Below are 22,512 nucleotides of genomic sequence, written 5' to 3' on the forward strand. Positions count from 1 at the left end.
GTTTTTGTTTTTCAGCGATAATGGAAAATGAAAGCGCCCAGCTCAAAAACGAATAAATCCAAGGCATTTGTTCGTGGGAGGGGCCAGGATTCGTAGTGCACTGGTCCCCCTCACATGCCAGGACACCAACCGGGCACCCTAGGGGGCACTTTTACAAAAAGAAAAAAAAAGGTAAAAGAGCTCCCAGGTGCATAGCACCCTTCTCTTGTGTGTTGAGCCCCCCAAATCCCCCTCAAAACCCACTGCCCACAAGTCTACACCATGACTATAGCCCTAAGGGGTGAAGGGGGGCACCTACATGTGGGTACAGTGGGTTTGGGGGGGTTGGACGACTAATAAGCATTAAGCAGCACAATTGTAACAGGTAGGGGGGGATGGGCCTGGGTCCACCTGCCTGAAGTCCACTGCACCCCCTAACAACTGCTCCAGGGACCTGCATACTGCTGCCAGGGAGGTGGGTATGACATTTGAGGGTGAAAATAAAAAGTTGTGAAACATCATTTTTTGTGGTGGGAGGGGGTTAGTGACCACTGGGGGAGTCAGGGGAGGTCATCCCCAATTCCCTCTGGTGGTAATCTGGTCATTTAGGGCACTTTTTGGGGCCTTATTCGTGAAAAAACAGGGTCCAGGAAAAGTGCCCTAAATTCTAGCTACAAACGCATACTTTTTTTCCATTATTGGCGAAAGGCGCCCATCTCTGTTCGGGTGATAACCATGCCCCAGTCCCACCTTCACCACGCCTCTGACACGCCCCCGTCAACTTTGTACGATTCCGCGATGGAGTGCAGTTGATAACGTCCAAGTTCGGCTTTCGATTATACCGCGTTATTCGTTTTTGTGAGATAAACGTCCATCTCCCGATTTAGGTCGGAACTTGGGCGTTTTTCTCGTTCGATTATAAGCAGGATAATGTAACAAAGACGACGCATGCAATGTCTTTACACGTACCTGTGTTTTCTTCTATAAAGGACACTTCTGCAAAATGACTATGGCTTCCTGCGTGACATTAATATTTGGGGCCCATTCGTCACCATTGGGATTTGTTCCTCCACCCTCTCTGCGGCCACCAGCAATTTGATTGCAGCTTCTCGGATCCTCTCTGCCCTGGCTAAGGACGATCTGTTTGGTGAGTTCTCTTCCAGTTCTCTCCCGTTGCCAGTAAGAGATTTGTGGCTTCATGGTCAGCGTTGATAGAAGGTCAGTGTAGACTGGACATGTACTCTTGCCCTTGGCCTTCCACCTCTGTGTTGCGCAGTTGAATTCTCTGTGATGATTCATGTGGTAGCACCTTTCGTGACCAGACCTCAAAATACCGATTATATTCTGTCCTGTGTCTCCCACTCATGTCCCCTGCTTGAGCTTCACCATCTCCCCTGATATCCAATGCATTAGAAGTCATGTCCAAGAGGGGAGAGTGCAATGAAATGTTTGCTTTTGGAGGGTGGGGCTTTTGTGTGATTCAGGGGCGTAGCCAGACATTGAGGTGGGAGGGGGCCAGAGCCCAAGGTGGAGGGTACATTTTGGTCGCTGCCCCGCTGCCACCCCCACCCACCAGCTGAAGCACCGTCACCACAAATACCTTGGCTGGCGAGGGTCCCCAATCCCCGCCAGCTGAAAACTTTGTCCAGCGCTGGTCTCCGACACCGATGCATTGCCTGCCCTGCTGTCGCTTCCCCTCACATCCAGCACACTCCCTTTAGTGAAGCTGAGTATGCTCAAATGTATCGAAAGAAGCGTGTGCCCAACGTGAGGGGAAGAGAGATCAGGGCAGGCAATACGGCAACGCCACCGCAGACCAGCGCTGGACGAAGTCTTCAGCTGGCTGGGGTTGAGGACCCCCGCCAGCCAACCAGGGGCCCACAGCAAATTTGGGGGGGTCCAGGCCCCCATGGCCCCATCTAGCTATGCCACTGGTGTGATTGCTGCCTTCTTGCTGCGCTTCACACTTTTTCCTGACCCTATTCTTCCCCCCCCTGCTTTTATTGTGCCTTTCTGTACAAATATTTTCTGCCAGCAGAACTTCAGAACCAGTTATGAGATGAGTAACCTCTTGTAATGAGAGAGAAATATTGTAGCAAAATGTAACAAACCAGCCTATAATGCTCAGACATGTCAAGTCATATATTAGGCTCTCTTCTCCACGTGCCAAAGGGTTTTCCTTTCATGCATTCTCTCCCTGTCCTTGTGGTGGGCATCTCTCTCTCTCTCTCTCTCTCTCTCTCTCTCTCTTTCTCTTTCCCCACTCACATTGGTTTGACATCTCTTCCTACCCCCATGGTCCTCCACATTTGTGCATCTTTGCCAGCATTGGCAGTGACTAAGCCTGGCTCTTCAGGGTCTTCCCTCTCTTATGTCCCACCTCCTCTGATATAACTTCTTGCATGGTAGAGGGGAAGCCCTGGGGCTGGCTGGAGGCAGTCTGAATTAATTTCTTCTGGCAAAGATGGAGGTCTGTGGGGAGGGAGAGGGAGATATGCTAGAGCCATGGAGGGTGGGGGGAATGTGGGAGGGATAGAAAGACTGGACTGGGGGGGATAGGAGAGCTGCTGGAACCACTGAGATAGGGAGGGAAAGAGAGATAGATAGATAGATGCCAGACTGCAGTGGTGGGGGGGGGGGGGGACAGGAGGAAGGGAACAGAGGAAAGAAGTTGGGCCGGGGGGGGGCCAGAAACACGAATGAGATGCTGGACAGAGAGGGAGCATAGGGACAGGGACACAGAGGGACAATGCTGGAAAAAGGAGGGATTGGGACAGAGGGGTGATGCTGGACACAGGGGGAAGGATAGAGATACAGAGGTGATTCTGGACAGGGAAGATGGATAGTAGACATGGAAAGAGAAGAAATGTCAAATGGACAGGAGACCCCAGAAAGAGGAAAAAGCAGAAGACTAAAGCAAATAGAAAAATAATACACAGCAAAGGTAGAAAAAATGTTTTCTGACATTATTAATTAGAATATGCCAACTTTTGGAAATGTATATTGTCAAAAACTAATACAAAAGCTGAAGTATAAGTATCATAAGCCTAGGACACACTCACAATAATAATTAGTGAGATTATTGTGAGCTTTTGGAAGTGTGCATCACTTGCATTTCAAGTTTCTATTTCTCTAGTATTTCTATATATGCAAAGTCTGACTTCTTTAGGTTTCCAGTTTTTGCCTTCATATCTCTGTTAGTAATCTGTGGTCCCTTGTTTCATATTAGTTAAGAATCTTTCTGAGTTTTGCACTTGTGAACGAGGTACAGTATTCTGCTAGCATGTAGAGATCTGTAGCAGTCCGGTTTTCTTACTAGATGGTTTATTGGTGTTTTAGGGTCCGGCATAATATTTACAGTGCTATTTTTTCACGGATATGGTTGTTGCCCTTGCATACTGGGAGTTAAGTCATGTTATGGCATGGGGAGGGTCTTGGTATGGTTTTGCACAAGTTTGTGTTTAGTGTTTTTGCACAGGAGGGATTGTGTGTTGGCTTTACTGAGGCAACATCAAAACTTTTTAATTTGTCGTTACATCAGACAGGGTTTTAGAACATTTTGCAGGATTCGATGCATGTTGAGATGCTTTCTTCATAGCAGACATATCTGATCATGTTTAAATTATGAGACACACTGCCTCTTGAGAGATCTTTTAAATTCAGTTGAATTGGTTCCATAGATGTGTACATGGCTTAGTGTTGATAAGTCCTTGAAATAATTACATTTAAAGTATGTAAAGAGTCACCTGTGATGAGAAATCCATTTTTATGTGCACCTAAAAGCATTACTTGTCAGTCCGTCCTTTCACTTTTCACGCCACATTTATACGCTAATGCATTGGGAAAAAAACCTCACTCACGGTCTCTCTCACTCTTTGGGATGGGCCACCCTTGGCTTCTCTGAGGGGTCCTTTTACTAAGGTGCGCTGAAAAATGGCTTGCGGTAGTGTAGGCGCGGGTTTTGGGCGCACGCCAATCCATTTTTCAGTGCGTCTGTGAAAAAAAACCTTCTTCTTTTTTATTGCCGAAAATGGGCGTGCGGCAAAATCAAAATTGCTGCGTGTCCATTTTGGGGGTCTGAGACCTTACCGCCAGCCACTGACCTAGCAGTAAAGAATCCGGGTGGTAATGACCTACGTGCGTCAAATGCAACTTGGCGTGCGTCTGAAAATAAAAATTTTTCAGACGCGCATATCGGACGTGAGCCAAGAATGAAATTACCACAAGAGCCACTGGGTAGTCAGGCGGTGACTCCATTTTGGAGTGCGTTGGGCGCGTGTAGACGCTTTACGCGGCTTAGTAAAAGGGTCCCTGAATGTTTCATATCGATGGTCCCAGTTAACTATTGGCCCCAATTTTCTTAGTCTGTTCAAACGTTTACGTGTCTTCTGTCATCTGAACTGTGCATTTTTAAAACACTCAGCTTAATTAGTGAGATTAACTATAGAATGAATTACCGATTGCCATAAAAACCAACACACGACCTGACAATCTTCCGAAAGTTATTAAAGACCTACTTATTCATAAAGGCGTACAATAAAGATCCCCCATAACGATCTGACTTCCTAATTATTCCAATCACAACTATTAAGGAACCCTCCTCCTATCTGTCCATCCTAATTACATCCTCATGACTGAATATTATATCTTGTCCTGATATCATTATGTAATGAAATGTTGATCTTTCAATCCACTTGCAATCCAATATGATTTACTTATGCACGCTTATTTGTAATAATTGTAAAATTATTATTCCGTTATGATTGCTTTGATATTCTACGTACCCATCTGTATCTATATTTTGAAATTCTTATCCTATAATGTGTACATGTTGCTAGAACATTTTGTGAGCCACAATGAGGTGGGAAAATGTGGGATACAAGTGCAGCAAATAAATAAATAAATAACTAACTTGCTGAGGAAGGATCGGAATAGTAAACCTAGAACAGAGGAAGGGGGGATATGATAATACTGCATGGAAAAGGAAGGGGGTCGTAGGTCATAAGAGGCTCAGAAAGACTTTCTTCATGGAAAGTGCGCTGTGCGCATGGAGGAGGTGGTGACGCGCAGTGACAGAATTCAAGAGGGCAAAGGTTGGGCACAGAGGATCCTTGGTCCTGGGAGGTGCGGGTGATGGTGTTAAGCAACCGAGATCCACATTACACTCCGACATGTGGGCTAAGGAAGCGAAGGTAAACGGGACGTAGAAACGTGTGTTAATGGCTTCCCCCGATGCTACGCCACCTCACGGTTTCTGGTACCTGCAGCTGTGAAAAGCATCAGTGTTTCCATTATTTGGGTTCATATTCAGGATTCTCTTAGCAGGTAATTTACTCCCTGAGGGGGAGCTGGCGGCAAAAAAGAAAGGAAAGCGGAATCATATAAAGGAAATGGAGAGAATGCGACAGAAAAATACTTCTGGTACCTTCCTCGCTTTCCTTTTTTTAACTTTATTGGACCCTTTCATTTTCTGCCTTTTTGGCAAAGATTTTGTATTAAATTGGGCCTTATGAATTACTGGTAAAAAAAAGGCCCGTTTCTTAACGCAATGAAACGGGCGCTAGCAATGTAATGAGTTCCTGCCATTAATGTTTCCACGGTTGTATTCTGAATATAATTGTTGTTTACATGTGTAAGATTTCTTTATATACAATATTTTTTTGTGTAAACTGGGTTACAATGTGGTAAAAGATTTCCTTGTTCAGGCCATCAATCAGTTTAACAATCACATCAGAAGAGCTCCTTACTCGTGAGAATGCAACATACAGTTGCCCATGTGAGAGACTGAGAGTGACAGTGTGTTTTACAGACAGTGTAAGAGAGAGATACACAGAGTGATTGAGTGTGTGTGTGATGTGTGTGAGTGACAAAGTGATTAAATGTTTGTCTTCCCTTCCGTTCTGTGCACTTGCCTCCACTGATGTTCGTACCTCCCTGTATATGATTGTTTGTTAGAGATTCAATCCACTCCACTTCCCTCCTCCAAGTTCCGTTCTGTCTGATTGGTTCTTCGTTGATAGTGAGAGCCAATGAAATGCTGAACTACAGACTTACGAACCCTACACTGCCACAGTGCCACAGAGTCAGCTTTAGAATGTTGGAGGTGCTTTTTATTATATAGGATGGGAGAGGACAAGAATCAGTCAATGGCCCCCTATTTCCTTACAAATCAGTGAGCTTTGTTTTGTTTTGCAAGGCAGAGCATTGGATACGTGTACATTGGTTCACCACAGAGCAGCTGCAGGGAATGCTACATAATACCCATGCACACGCATGCAAATACACACGTGTCATTGCACCCACACTCACACACTGCCCCACCACAAAACACGCACTGCATTCATTGTATGTAAATAGATTCTCTGCAAATTCGATGTGGAAATCCTGAAAACCCAACTAGATTGTGACCCTTGAGGGACCGAGACTGGCGGAGCCCCAGCGGCAGCAGCTTCTGTGAGGAGGACAGGGAAGATACGTTTCCATCTTTAGTCTGAAAGTTTAAGCTTTGGGTTAGGAGTGGGAGTGTTGGCGATCACCTGTCTTCCGGGACCTTGCCCTGTACAATATGCCAGCAGATACTAGTGTGTGAGGGGAGACAGTGGCGTTCCTAGGGGGAGGCTGTGGGTGCGGTCTGCCCCGGGTGCACACCGCTGGGGGGGGGGGGTGCTGCGCGCGCCTGTCCTTTGTTCGTTCTATGCTCCCTCTGCCCCGGAACAGGTTACTTCCTGTTCCGGGGCAGAGGGAGCATGGAACGAACGAAAGACAGGTGCGCGTGGCACCCCCCCCAGCAGCGTGCACCCGGGGGGGTTCTTTCACGGGGGGGTGTCCTTTCACCGGGGGGGGGGGGTCGCGCTGCATCCAGGGGGCGCTGCACCCGTGGGCGGGGCACATCGGTGATCCGCCCCGGGTGTCAGCCCCCCTAGGAACGCCATTGAGGGAAGATATGATAGAAGTCTATAAAATAATGAGTGGAGTGAAACTGGTAGACCTGAATCGCTTGTTTACGCTTTCCAAAAATACCAGGACTAGGGGATAAGCAATGAAGCTACAAAGTAGTACATTTCAAACGAATCAGAGAAAATATTTCTTCATTCAACTTGTAATGAAACTCTAAAATTTGTTTCCAGAGAATGTGGTAAAAGCAGTTAGCTTAACAGGGTTTTAAAAAAGTTTGGATTACTTCCTAAAAGAAAAGTCCATAAGCCATTATTAAAATGGACTTGGGGAAAATCCACTGTTTATTTCTAGGATAAGCAGCATAAAATGTATTGTACTGTTTTGGGAACTTGCCAGGTACTTGTGACTTGGATTGGCCACTGTTGGAAACAGGATGCTGGGCTTGATGGACCTTCAGTCTGTCCCAGTATGGCAACGCTTATGTACTTATGTCTCTGTGTATCTGGCCTGGATTTTCACACTTATTCCTCTGGATTCATGCAGCCAAGGCCAAAGAGTACGGCACATCGCACCCAGGGTTCTGACACCCTTTGGGCCTGGCTGCGTTGGGTCCGATACGTTCTCATTATTGCTGTGTGAATTCCTCCCTTGCTCCTCTCTCCGTTGCGTCTTTTCTGCTGAAGACCACTTCGTCCTGATTAAAGGATCCTCAGACAGATTGCCTAGAGTGCTTACTTCACATTCAGATGATTTTTTTTTACTCGCTGCTTCAGTGCCATTATCTAGACAAAGGGAAAAAAAATAGGTTTAGTTCTGTCTGGAGCAGGGTTTCCTCAGGTCTGTGTCCTGAGAGAGGCTGCACTGTTCCTTGTTTCATTTCGGTATGTCCATCAGCATCTAGTCCAGAGCCCGCAGATAAAACCAGGGTCAGCTTGGCTTTCCCTTTCTGAGATGCGGAGGGGTTTTGGATGGGAAAGAGACACTCCTTTGATATCAGCTGTGATGCGTAAAACTTCCTGTTACAACCCCAGTGTGTCTGTGGAACAAAATTCAGCATTAATGACAAAGTACTTCCCTTGCCCACATTTTTCCAAACTTTGCTTAAAAATCTCCACTGTGAAGAGAGGAAGCCGTATGGGACTGCAAGAAAATTGATTATATTATCTTCTAGTTTCTTACTGCTTCCTTTGTCCAGTTAAAACACGATGGGAATGTTGTCTCGTGGAATGTGGCCACACTGATCCATGGTGATTTAAAGACCAGAAAAAGGCACCTCTCCCTGTTACACAGTCTTCTCAAAAACCACAGCACTGGCCCGCAGCACTGAGGGAAACTAGCTCTCAGATACACACTTTTAAAGGGGTCAAGCTGTGTGTTTGGTGTCACCAGTGCATTCTTTCTAGCAAAAAAGGTGCCGGTACTGAAATGCCAGATCACCCTCCAGGGGTGGGGTGATCACTGAGGAACCCACCCCACAATAGCCAGGCCCCCTGCAACCAGTCACAGAATCTATGACAAGGCAGAATTGGTGTGTTCAGCCTGAGCTTTTTCATTAAAACTTGGGTTCCATGGGTTGATTTTAGCAGACAATGGAAAAGGTGCCGGTACTCGGTACCCCCTCAAAAAAAGCCTGGGTGTCACAAAAATGAGAGACTTTGGCCCTCAAGTGCCTCAATAAATTGGTCTCGGCACACTTCCTGTGAAGAAATGCTTTCCTCTGAGCTTCTTATGACTTAGAACCCCCTCCCCCAGCCCTTTCTATGTAGCATTTCTATTTTAGAGGTATTTCAATTTCTATCATCTTCTCCCCCCTCTTTTCTAGGTTTACATATTCGGATCCTTCCTCACTGAGTCACTCACTAATAGTTAAACTGACTGTTTTGAAAACACAAAGTTCAGATGACAGAAGACAAGTAAAAGTTGGATCAGTCTGAGCAAATCTGGGCCAAGAGTTAAGCTGGGACCATTGATACGAAACATTCAGAGATGCCAGGGGTGGCCCATCCCAAAGAGTGAGATTTGCAATCCCTGTGAATGAAAGTGAAGGCCAGTGATTAAGGTTTTTCTCACACTACATTCGGGAGTATGAATTTGGCATGATGATGAAGGGGCCGAGGCATGAGGAGTAACTGATGGCTACACATATTGACAAGTAATGCCTTCATATGCACCTAAAAATGGATTTCTGCATTATGGGTGACACTTTGTTTTAAATTGAATTATTTTGAGCACTTACCAACACTAAACCACGTAAATTGGTTAGTCTATAAGATGTTTTCCAGTTGGGACCAGCCCATCTGAGCTGTTTCTGAAGATTAAGAGAAATAAAAGTGTTGAAATTCACAACCAGTTGTGTGAGAAATCTTGGGTAAGCCTTCTTCATTGCACAGGTGGCTGAAGAGGTCAAACTTCATAGTAAGTGTTCAGTTGGGCTTGTCCTGACTAGAACAGATGCCACTTGCTTCTGTCATCTTTGGATCTCAGAGGAAATCAAGTCTGGCATGGACTGGACAGAGAATCCTAAAGGTGAACCAAGGCCTTCAGATGTGGACTCCACAAGTTGTGCATCTTTATCTAATTTGGATAAGCTTCCAAAAATAATCAGTGCTAGACTAATGTCCAGCCACCTAAACATGCCAAATCCATAAGCGCCTGTGCTGCTATCAAGGCTCACGCTGATGTGAAGGAGGCCTTATACGAACACCTGGACAAAACCGTAAAGGCGACCCTCATAGTGACATATTAATAAACACTTGAGCACCAGGGTTGGCTGTACACTCTCATGGAACAGAATGCTGGGCACCACAGTACCGTCAAAGCTAACTCCGATGGTCTAATGCCTCTGTCCAAATGCACTGAAAATAAACGTACAGTTGACAAAGACATGTTCGAGCTACTAGCCATGCACAAGGCTACCTGGATCTACTCCACGCAATGGTGTTGCATTATTGTCAAAGCGATGCGCAGAGGAGAAAGAAGCCTCATAAACAAAACTTCAAAGAACTGAAAAATCATGACATTAGATCTAAGAACTCTAGAACAGTCTTAACATGAACGGATTCCTCCACTCCTGGTACTGGTTAGGCATTCAACTCTCTTTTCAGTATATAATAAATTAGCAGCATACGAACAGGCCTTCCAGAAGAAGGGAAGCCTGGTATGAGTATGACTAACTAGTCTTGTTGAAAAGTCAGCTTCATCAATCGGAAGAAGTGGCAGGAACCATGTAATCCTGAACATCTTACTATGTTTAAAAATCAGGCCTTCTCTTCTAGAAAAGCAGTCTTGTGAATTTAAAGGAAAGTATTTCTCTCTGCAAATAGAAAGTGCAGCAAATTCAGGAAAACTACGTAGTATTTTGTAATCTATTACTAGATCCTCATGTTTATCTAAGGCGTCCCAGTCCCTCCAATATTAGTTTAAGGACTCGAGCAACACTTTTTTTTTTCCCACTAAGATTCTTAATTTTGCAAATGTCTTTTCAACCGTCATTAAACAATCACAGCTCAATTCCACAGCCTCAACCAGACGCGAGTACATTATGTAGCTCTCTCTGAGGGTTTAATCTACCGTCGTCTTTTACTATTCAACCGAAATTGAAATCGATGCATTTGACAACTGCCCCTCACGATCCATTACCGTCTAGGGTTATTAGGTAATTTGACACTTGTTTCCTTTTTTACTTCAAATGATCCTTACTCGTCTTCAATGGGGAATTGTATCTTCAGACTGGAAATTTCTTTCTCTCCAATTATTGGCCAGTAACTATTCTTCCCCTGGCTTCTAGAACATCTGGGTGTAGAAATGTTAAATAGTTTTCTGGAGCAAACTAATATTGTTCATCTTAATCAACCCGGTTTTTACAGGTCACATAGGGGCCCTTTGACTAAGCTGTGCGTCAGTTTGAAGTTAGCGCCCGGCTACCACGTGGCCCAGGCAGTAATTCTGTTTTTTACGCGTGTCCGCTATGCGTGACGGATAATAATAATTTTTATTTTCCTGCGCGCAGCGGAAACCGGGCGGTAATCATCATTCTATGCTCGTAGACGATTACCGCACAGTTACTGCATTAAATCTTACCTCTAAGTCAATGGGTGGCGGTAAGGTCTCAGACCCAATATGGACGGGTGCCAATTTTTATTTTGCAGCACGTCCATTTTCGGCAACATTTTTTTAAAAGGCTGAAAAATGGATCTGCGCGCGCCCAGAGCACACGCCTACACTAACGCAGCCCATTTTTCAGCTTGCCTTAGTAAAAGGACCCCCTAGTACAGAAATGGCACTTCTCAGCTTCACCCACATATCTTCACATATCGATCAAGACAAGCTGGTCATTTTCCTTTCATTAGATCTGTCAGCAACTTTTCTTATTTTATAGACTTCAGTCCATTGGTGTAGCTGGGACAGTCCTAGTCTGGTTTACCTCCTACTTAACAAAGTTCACAGTCTTCTGGAAATCTAATCCATATACTTTTTACTTTGGAGTGACTCGGGGGGGGGGGGGGGGGGGGGGGTCTGTCTTGGCACTTGTATTATTTAATATTTTTCTGACTCCATTACTTGAGTTCATTCAAACCCTTGAGCTGACAGCTTTTGCATATGCCGAAAATATCCAAGAACTAACCACATTGAATCTTCGCACTTGAAATTATTACTTTCAATTCTAAACTTGCCATAATCGTAGAGTAGCTCTTGACTAATTAGATGAAAATGAATCCTGAGAAAACTAAAGTATGGTATTTTCTAGGAAAGAATCCCAGGCCCCCTGTATCAGCAATACTTATGGCGGGCTGAAATGTCTAAGAGTATTTTGCAGCAAGAGTAGTATTTTTGTTATTTGTGATATGTTTGAGAATTGTGTATTTTATGTTACTTTTCTATTATTGTAGTGTTTGTTTGAATTCTATGCTATGTTTGTATTTTGTAAACTGCCTAGTTTTTAAGTGGTATAGAAATTTGGAAAAGAAATAAATGTACCTATGGAAAGCCCACCTAGGTCATGACCCTAAAAGTAGGTTTTGTGATCTCATTTGGAGTCCCACCCACAGTTTGGGAAGCTGTAGGTGATGGCCTATCTTCCAAGCAACACATCTCTTAAAGGTCCAAGAAGGTTCTCTTCAAGTTGAGGGCCAGTTAGCCAGTCAAGTCGATTTTCTAAGATAGCTTTATGGATTACACTGATTACTGAATTTCTCTATTTAAGGATCTTCAACTAATTGATATCCTGCCTTTGCAGATTCTTCAAAATGTGGCAATAAGTCATCCAAGGGATGAGGAAAGGGATCGTGCAACATCCTTATTAATTATGAACATTGGCTTCCTGTTCCTTATGGGATTACATGCAAGATCCGAACACTGGTTCATAAAATGTATTATTCTGGCTTGCCATTCTTTCCTTTCTTGGCTGCTGATACCCTTATTTTTCATTTTGGGGCCCTTTTACTGAACTGCAGTAAAATATGGCCTGCGTTAGTTTGGTCGCGTGAAATTTGTGCACACTGGCTTGCTCATTTTCAAAGCACTTAGCCTCCCAAAGTTCCATAGAAACCTATGGAACTTTGCCTCCCAAAGTGCTTTGAAAATATGCCTGTGGGTCATTTTGTACCACAGCGGGTAAAAAGGCCTTTTTTTAATGGGACGGTAAATGACCATGCGCTAATATTAAAAATACTGCCTGATCCCCAACCACCACCTATATACTTGGCGGTAAGGGCTTCACGCGCTACTCGTGCGAAAATCAATCAGCATGTGGCAATGTGGGTGAAGTGCTTCAGTGTGTGAAGGAAGAGCGTGACTTGGGGGTGATTGTGTCGGACAACCTTAAAGCTTTCAAGCAGGTAGAAAAAGTGATGGCCAAAGCCAGAAGGATGCTTGGGTGCATAAAGAGAGGCATGACCAGCAGGAAAAATGAGGTGATGGTGCCATTGCATAAGTCTCTGGTGAGGCCTCATTTGGAGTACTGTGTGCAGTTCTGGAGACCACACCTACGGAAAGATATAAACAGAATGGAGTCGGTCCAGAGGGTGGCACGAAATTAGTAAGCGGTCTTGAATGCAAAAGTTATAGGGACAGGCTTATGAACCTCAACATGTATACGCTGGGAAAGAGGAGACATGTTAGAGACATTTAAATATCTCAGGGTCATTTATGTACAGGAAGAGAGCCTTTTTCAAATGAAGGAGAGTTCTGGAATGAGGGGGCATATGACAAAGTTAAGAGGGAATAGGCTTAGGAGTAACCTAAGGAAGTATTATTTCACAGAAAGGGTGGTGGAGGCGTGGAATGGCCTCCCGGTGGAGGTGGTGGAGTTGAGGACTGTTCCAGAGTTTAAAAAGGCATGGGATAAGCATGTGAGATCGCTTAGGAACAGGAAGAATTAGGGATTACAGAGGATGGGCAGACTGGACGGGTCATATGGCCTTTATCTGCCGTCATGTTTCTATGTTTCTATGCTGCCGGGAATGCCCTGCGCGGTAGAAAATAGGTAATTATTTTCTATCATGGGAAACAGCGCACGCCAGCTTCAGAATTACCACCGGGCTCCCGCACTACCCCGGAAGTAGTGTCAATTTTCACACGCGCTACCCGCGTGTTAGCACTATCGTGGCTTAGTAAAAAAGACCCCTTAGAATTCTGAGATCAGGTCAGCAAATCATTTTGATACGTATGTGGAGGTACAATCAATCCGTGAAAGTAGGTCTTATCCCTGCAATAATCTGCCACATCACCCAAGACTTGAAACGTATCGTGGATTTAGACCTGTCTAGATGTTTTCATATAGTAGAAGGACCAGTAATATAGTGCAGGGAGGTTGGACGAGTGGGATCCAGCAAGGTCTGGGGGTATGCAGTAGCTTTTTTTTCCTTTTTCTTTACTATTTGTGTAATTGTAATTTCTTTTTCCTACTTTGATTCATAAGCTAAAATTTTAGAATTTTAAACCACCGCGATGGCCTGGTACCTCATGTCTTTCTGTAAACTCAGGATAAAACGCTCTAACAACTTACCCGTGTTTCTTGAGACGTACCATGCTCAGACCATCCCTTGAGGTTCCTTTACTGGCTAACCTGACTCCGAAGCCCCTTCCTATCTAAATGGGCAAATCCCTCATGCCAATGATAAAATCACTTTTTCTGTTTACAGAGGCTGATTTTATAAGTAAATTGCCAGAGCTTAAGCGGCTCCAGCAAATTACCTCGGAGTCTTTATTCCTTTGGTAGTGGGAGGGAGAATGAGTTCACTCTGCAGACCCTGCACCTGCTGACATCTAGAGAGAAGCAGAGATGGAACAATTACTTTTCCCCAGGATTAACTTTATTTGCTTTCAGAAAAAAAAGAAATGGAGAAAGGGACTGTTCAGAGTCCTCCGGTGAAGGAAGGCAAGACAGCATTTAAATGAGGGACTGGAAGTGATTTCTCATTCAGGTCTTTGCAAGAGAGAGACAGAAGAGAGACAGACAAAAAAGAGAGAGAGAAACAGGAGAGACAGAAGCGTGAAAGAGAAGAGACAGAGAGACAGAAGAGTGAAACAGAAGAGAGAGAGACAGGAGAGAGAGAGAGACAGACAGGAGAGAGAGAGAGGAGAGAGAGAGAGAGGAGAGGAGAGACAGAAGATAGAAACAGGAAGAGAGAAACAGAAGAGAGAGAGACAGGAGAGAGAGAGAGAGAGAGAGAGACTGAAGAGAGACAGACAAAAAAAGAGAGAGAAACAGGAGAGACAGAAGAGAGAAACAGGAGAGAGAGAGACAGGAGAGAGAGAGAGGAGAAACAGAAGATAGAAACAGAAAGAGAGAAGAGAGAAACAGAAGAGAGAGAGACAGGAGAGAGACAGAAGAGAGAGAGAGAGAAACAGAAAAGAGAGAGAAACAGAAGAGAGAGAGAAGAGAGGAGAGGAGAGAGGAACAGAAGAGATGAGACAGAGAGAGACAGGAAAGAGACAGAAGAGAGAGAGAGAGAGAAAGAAGAGACTGAAGATAGAAACAGAATAGATATAAGAGAGATTATAGAGACAGAGAGACATAATAGAGAGAGTAGAGACTGAAGATTAGTACAGAAATAGTAGAGAGATAGAGACATCATAGATGTAGATGAAACATAAAAGAGAGAGAATAAGAGAGAGGATAAAGAGAGAGGACGGAGAGAGACAGTAAAGAGACAAAGAGGAGAGAGAGACTGAAGAGAGAGACAGAAGATAGAAACAGAAGAGAGAGAGAGAGACAGACGAGACAGAAGAGAGAGAGAGAGACTGAAGAGAGAGACAGAAGATAGAAACAGAAGAGAGAGAGAGAGAGACAGAAGAGAGAAACAGGAGAGAGAGAGAGAAAGAGAGAGAGAAGAGAGACACAGAAGAGAGAGTGAGACAGAAGAGAGAGAGAGACACACGCGCGCACACACACACACGCGCACACACACACACACATGCGAGGTCTCCTAGAAAGAGAGAGAAATACTGGCATCCTGAGAGGGAGAAATTGTGCAGATTAAAACCTTTCATACTGATTGTATCACAGCAGCTATTGATTGGGTTTTTTCAGGGCTGGGTTCTTGGCAGACAGTGGAAGTAGTTATGCAAGTGTTAGCCAGCTGCACTGGGGACTGCTGTGCTTCCAGAAACTATTAACCTGTCTGCTCCAGGTCCTGGCTTTCCTACTTCCTTCCGGTGACCAATCTGTGGCTTTCCTTTCTTTCTTTGCTCTTGTTTCATTTGTTCTGTTCTTCTACTGTTTTAAGCTGCTTCAGCTGTCGGTGTCGTATTCGCACTTTGGGGAAAATTGTATAGGCGGCGCTCAAAATTGGCGCTGATCCAGAGTTCTGGGATTGGCGTCCTTTAAAAGAATAACGCATAGCGCCAGGATCCGTGCTCAACTTTGGGTGCGAGAAGTTACATCGACTGAAACCAGGCGTAAATTCCGGCATGCAACTTGTGAACAGATCCCCTGAACTCTATAACTCCGTTGTGCATTTTAAGGGAACACCCCTGACCCCTGACCTGCCTGTGCCCCTCCCATGGCCACACCTCCTTTGCAGATGCATACAGAAACACTTAAGTAGTATTCTTTAAATGGGCGTATAAGTGTGTTTTCACATGGATCTGCTGTTTTCTGCCCCATTTGGCGCCTTGCGTCCATTAGAACGCTTTTTCAGTGCAGAAGCAGCATCTAACGTTCAGTACTATATATAGAATTTCCCACAGGGGCATTTACACCTGAAAGCAGGTGTAAATGCTGATCAGGTCTATTCTGTAACAATGCAGATAAATTTGGGATTGCCCCCCCCCCCCTGAAATGTCCCACCCATGGCCTCTTGAATTTATGCGCTATAGGATTTCCGTGCACATCATTATAGAATATGATGCATCTGTAAATCCCAATTAAGGTCAATTAATGACAATAATTGTTTTTTTAGAGAATTATTGGCACTGATTAACTCATTAAGCAATTAATTTGCATACGCAAATTTAGTCGCCATATATAAAATCTGGGGGTTACTGTCACCAGTCAAGTTCGATACAGAGGTCCAGTGCTGGGCCATGTGTGGGTCACTGTCATTAAATATCTCTGAACCACCAATACTTATGTGGTTCTCTCCCCCTGGAATCTGCGCCCCTTCCCAAAAGTAAAAGCCCCTCCCCAATTTGGATCCACTTTATGCCCTGTAGCCCCCTCCAGGCCTACCTTTCAAATCCTTGGTGGTCTAGAGGTCATCGAGGCAGGAGCGATCCCACACCTAGAGGTTGCAGCAGCCATTTTGAATCTGGAGCTGCAATGGGAAGAGCAAATACTACTACTACTACTACTATTTAACATTTCTAGAGCGCTACAAAGTGTACGCAGCGCTGTACAAACACAGAAGAAAGACAGTCCCTGCTCAAAGAGCTTACAATCTAATAGACAAAAAGTAAAGCATTTAAATTTAAAATATTTAAGCAGTCAAGCACAAGAGAACAGTCACAGAAGGACAGAAGATGTTGAAGGGTGGTCAGTGTGATTAGGTGTAACTCTGGTTGGAGTAGTGGGAGAAGGTGATAGAAGAATAGAAATGGGTGAGGTAAAGTAATGAGTGGGTTGATAGGGAGGTTATATAAGACATGTCACTCTAGGGGTGGGTGGGTAGAGGGGTAGGGTGGGTGGAAGCAGGAGAAGGTATTCTCTGCAGCCTATCTGTGAGATGGAAAATGCTCTCTGAAGCTGCTGCTATAAGTTGTTAGTTTTCTCTCCCTGAAAGAGATCCAAGCCACACCCACGAAGTTCAAACTGTCAGTGGGGAGGGTGAGGGGAGGAAATGGCAGCAGTGTTGCCAGGTGGGCGGTTTTACCGCCCAATTGGGCGGTTTTCCGCGACCCGCCGCGGGAAATTTTTGCCCGCGGCGGGTTGCGGTTTTTTGGGCTGTTTTTGGCCTTCAGTGCGGTTTTTTCGGCCGCGGGGGGGGGGGGGGCGGGGTTAGTGACGTTTTTGGGTGGGGTTAATGACGTTTTGGGCGGGGTTAGTGACGTGGGAGGCGGGGCCGATGACGTAGGAGGCGGGGCCGATGACGTGAGAGGCGGGGCCGATGACGGGGAGGCGGGGCCGATGACGTGGGAGGCGGGGCCGATGACGGGGAGGCGGGGCCGGTGACGTGGGAGGCGGGGCCGGTGACAGCGGGGGCGGGGTTGATGACGGCGGGGGCGGGCGTGATGACGCGGGGGTGGGGGTGTCAGGGGCGGGGTTTGTGTTTGGGCGGGTTTTGGGCTGTTTTTTGGGCTCGATCGGGCTGGAAAAAAATTTTCCACCTGGCAACCCTGAATGGCAGTGCTTGATGAAAAAGAGAGCTCAGTTTGATAGGAGATATACTATAGGATGTCATTCTGAGGCCAGGCTAAGTCTAAAGCAGGAGAAGGTATTCTCTGCAGCCTATCTGTGAGATGGAAAATGCTCTCTGAAGCTGCTGCTATAAGTTGTTAGTTTTCTCTCCCTGAAAGAGGATCATTCCTGTCCTGATGACCCCTAGACCATCAAGGATTTGAAATATAGGCCTGGTTGGTGGGGGGGGGGGGGACTACAAGGAATGGGGAGCATGTTGGGGCTAAAATGCTCTGGGGGAAGAGGAGGATGAAAGGGAGATCAAATAGAGGAGGCTTTTGCCTTTGGGGAAGGGGAAAGAGCAGAATTGGGGAATTCTGTTGTTTTGGGGGGGGGTGGGGTCACATTGGAAGGGGTTGGGAGGGAGGAGCAACCCTCGCATGCTGCTGGCTGTTACCTGGAAGCTGTGTGGGTACCTGGGCTGTCTGATATTCAGCACCCAAAAATAACAAATCCCACATTTACTGTAATAGAGTAAACAAACAAACAAAAATAACCCCAGGAAAATGTACTAATATAAAAATCACAATTAATTAGGTAAGAGGAGCACCCGCAGAAAAATAAACACCCATGTGGTAGTCTTATAAGACCACTATCGGGTGAAGCACTTCATCCATTGGGTAGCTCACTCTCCTTGTGCTTTTGTACGTACATGTGCTATTTTTCTTAGTGCAATTGTGCCCTTTAACCTCTCTCCAACTAAATGCACTACAATAAATCGCTTAGCCAGCTCCAACAACAAACCAGATAAGAATTAAAAGAGTAAAGAAACTTCGCACTTATCTTATGAGCCCGGCATTGGTTACAACAGATGCCAAGGGCTCCATAGGTGCAATCACTTGGCTGTTGTGCTCATGCAGAAAGGGAAGGGACATGGGACTTGATATACTGCCTTTCTGAGGTTTTTTGCAACTACATTCAAAGCGGTTTACATATATTCAGGTGTTTATTTTGTACCAGGGGCAATGGAGGGTTAAGTGACTTGCCCAGAGTCACAAAGAGCTGCAGTGGGAATCGAACCCAGTTCCCCAGGATCAAAGTCCACTGCACTAACCACTAGGCTACTCCTCCACTCATTCCACCAATAAGAGCCAACCTCATCAGTGATGTCACAATGGCTTGATTGCCCGATACTTGGCTCACTTCTGATATTGTGATGTCATAAGGGAAAGGGGGAAAGGGACATGGGACTTGATATACTGCCTTTCTGAGGTTTTTGCAACTACATTCAAAGTGATTTACATATATTCGGTACTTATTTTGTACCAGGGGCAATGGAGGGTTAAGTTACTTGCCCAGAGTCACAAGGAGCTGCAGTGGGAATCGAACCCAGTTCCCCAGGATCAAAGTCCACTGCACTAACCACTAGGCTACTCCTCCACTCATTCCACCAATAAGAGCCAACCTCATCAGTGATGTCACAATGGCTTGATTGCCCGATACAGTTCCCCAGGATCAAAGTCCACTGCACTAACCACTAGGCTACTCCTCCACTCATTCCACCAATAAGAGCCAACCTCATCAGTGATGTCACAATGGCTTGATTGCCCGATACTTGGCTCACTTCTGATATTGTGATGTCATAAGGGAAAGGGGGAAAGGGAAATGGGACTTGATATACCACCTTTCTGAGGTTCAAAGCAGTTTACATATATTCAGGTACTTATTTTGTACCAGGGGCAATGGAGGGTTAAGTGACTTGCCCAGAGTCACGAGGAGATGCAGTGGGAATCAAATTCAGTTCCCCAGGATCAAAGTCCACTGCACTAACCACTAGGCCATTCCTCCACTCCAGAAAGACTGCTCTCCCTTGGATGTCAAGATTCTGCTAAAACGATCAGAGTTAGGACAGCCTTTTATGTGGTCTTATTTGACTCTGTTCCTGTAATGCCCGGCTTAAAGATGGCTGCTTAATGCCAGTATTGAGCTGCTCTGCCTGGTTCAGTGCTGCTGAACGTCAGCGGGTGGCCGACTGAGTGGGATTTAAGCAAGCAGGACTCTCTCCCACCCAATTAAGTCTCTCTGAATTTCGGGCTTTTAATATCGTCTGCTGAAATGTAGATATACAGATGACTTGTGAGTTCAAAGATTGGTACAACAAGTTCACCCAAGCTGAAGGACAGACGTGTCTGAATTAACTTCGGATGCATAACGGTGGAAGTGGATTAAGTTAGAAGAGCTTTTAAAATCCTTCAAGCCCTAATAGCTTGTCAGGAAAGAAATATAGATCAAAATAAAATGAGACATCTTAATGGTTTTGTTTTATAACTGTCAACTCAATTATTTGAAAATTACTTTTACTAACACGTACCTGAGGAGGCTTATTGGTTTCCTTCAGGCTCACCGAGTAACTCCTGCCAGTCCAAATGTCCAAATTCAGGTATTGATTTTATTTTATTTTGGGAGGGAACATTTTTCCCCCTATTTGGCTCTCCAGCTCCTTTGAGGCCAGTCTCTAGTACGCTGTGGTGCTAGAAGCCTCCATCTGGGGGAGTGAGGGGAGGTCATCCCCGATTCCCTCCGGTGGTCATTTGGTCAGTTCAGGCACCTTTTTGAGGCTTGGTCGTAAGAAAAAATGGACCAAGGAAAGTTGGCCCAAGTGCTCGTCAGGGACACCCTTCTTTTTTCCATTATCACTCGAGGACGCCCATCTGTTAGGCATGCCCCAGTCCCGCCTCCGACACGACCCTGAGAACTTTGGTTGTCCCTGCGACGGGAAGCAATTGGGGATGCCCAAAATCGGCTTTTGATTATGCTTATTTGGGTGACCCTGAGAGAAGGACGCCCACTCCCGATTTGTATCAAAAGATGGGCGCCCTTCTCTTTCGAAAATAAGCCTGTAGGGCAACCAAAGTCCCAGAGAAAATGAACAGAGGAAAGATCAGGAGGACTGTAGGGCTGCTGGTAGGCAAGTCTGCAAACTGGATGTTTTTATTCAAGGCTTAAAGTGGACGAAAGATGCTGAGAAGTTTGAAAAGGGAGATAGGGCAAGAGAAAACTCTAAAGAAAGAGATGGGAGTGAAGGAGGACAACACAGGGCTTCCCACCCTCTCCTGAATTTATAGAATGGGTATGACTAGGCAGTTACATAAGAACATAAGGATAGCCATACTGGGTCAGAACAATGGTCCCTGTAGCCCAGTATCTTGTTTCCAACAGTGGCCAATCCAGGTCACTCACCTGGCAGAAACCCAAATTGTAGCAACATTCCATGCTACCAATTCCAGTGCAAGCAGTGGCTTCCCCATGTCTGTCTCAATAACAGACTATGGACTTTTCCTCCAGGAACTTGACCAAATCTTTTTTTAAACCCAGATACGCCAACCGCTGTTTATTTATTTATTGGGATTTATTAACTGCCTTTATTGAAGAGATTCACCCATGGCAGTGTACAGCAAGTACAGTTTAACATAAAACTTACAATTTTGTTAACAGCATAACAATAGTAAAATAACCAAGAGTAAACATAAATACCTTAAATGAGGTAAAGTTGAAAACAGTAAATTGAAACCTAATAATAGAAGTACCATGAAACAGTATCCAAAATATTCACATTTAACAGCTCTGGAATTCAAATTCCTGCGATATAATACAATGTTAGTATAATACTAATGATACACCTAATAAGCATACATTAGAACATTCAACTAACAGAGATATGATGCTAAAGATTTTCTACAATAAGGCTTAACATATAGCTGAGGGCGTTAGAACAGATATATGATGGGAATAAGATGTGTGGTACAGAGTCAGTTAGGAATAATTAGATGGTTAGCTAAAATCAAGGCAAGTTCTTTGTACAGTTAATCAAGATACAAGGAACTGATCTAAGTTACAGTGCGTGTAGCAGAATGAGTGTACAGTCAGTCACCCTATGTGTTAAAGGCCTGGGAAAAGAGTCAGGCTTTCACCTGCTTCCTGAACTAGAGGTAGTCTTGAGTTATACGTAGCCCCCGTGGGTGTAAATTCCACAGTGCATGGGGGCTACTCCTGAGAAAGCTCCTTGTCGGGTATCACATCGTACAATTTTCATTCAGTTTCTCCGCTATGGCCATGTCCTTCCTGGATGCCCTTTTTGCTCCTGCTTCTGATTAAAAAAAACCCTGAAAAAGTTATTACTTGAGTTTTTGCCTCTGCGGGAAGTTTCTCTTCATATTCTCTTGTAGCCTTCTTTATCAGTCCTTTGCATCTAGCTTGACAGTACTTATGTTGCTTCTTATTTTCTTCATTTGGGTCCTTTTCCCATTGTTTGAAGGATATTCTTTTGGCTCTAATAGCCTCTTTCACGTCACCTTTTAACCATGCTGGCTGTCGTTTTCTCTTCTTTCCACCTTTGTAAATACGTGGAATGCATCTGGTCTGGTCTTCCAAAGTGGTATCTTTGAACAACATCCAAGCCTAATTTAATGTCCTAACCTTTTGCAGCTGATCCTTTTAGCTTCTTTTTACCAGTTTCCTCATTTTATCATAGTTTTCCTTTCAAGAATTAAATGCTGTTACAGTAGTTTTCCTTTGTGACTTCATTCCAGATGGTAGCTCAAAGTTGATCGTGTTATGATCACTGTTTCCCAGTGGACCCAACACTGTTATCTCTCATACTTATGCCCTATACTACACCAAGGACTAGCTCTAAAATGGCTCCCCCTCTTGTCAGTTTCTGGACCAGTTGCTCCAAGAAATAGTCATTTATTAAATCTAGGAATTTTATCTCCCTGGTGCTCCGTGATGTAACATTTTTTCAGTCAATAGTGGAGTAATTGAAATCACCCATTATTATACTGCTGCCCAATTTGCCAGCT

At 44.8% G+C, this 22,512-nt stretch overlaps 1 protein-coding gene across 1 annotated transcript in view; it reads left to right on the forward strand.

Moving 5' to 3' along the window:
* Positions 1–22,512, forward strand: part of LOC115478389 (solute carrier family 12 member 9-like) — a 142,569-nt gene that overhangs the window by 39,138 nt on the left and 80,919 nt on the right. The window contains exon 4 of the mRNA XM_030215687.1: positions 969–1,126. Within this exon, the coding sequence (XP_030071547.1) occupies positions 969–1,126 (158 nt within the window). The remainder of the gene's footprint in view (positions 1–968; positions 1,127–22,512) is intronic.

This window comes from Microcaecilia unicolor, chromosome 10, assembly GCF_901765095.1.
Source record: "Microcaecilia unicolor chromosome 10, aMicUni1.1, whole genome shotgun sequence".
Classification (NCBI taxonomy): Eukaryota; Metazoa; Chordata; class Amphibia; order Gymnophiona; family Siphonopidae; genus Microcaecilia; species Microcaecilia unicolor.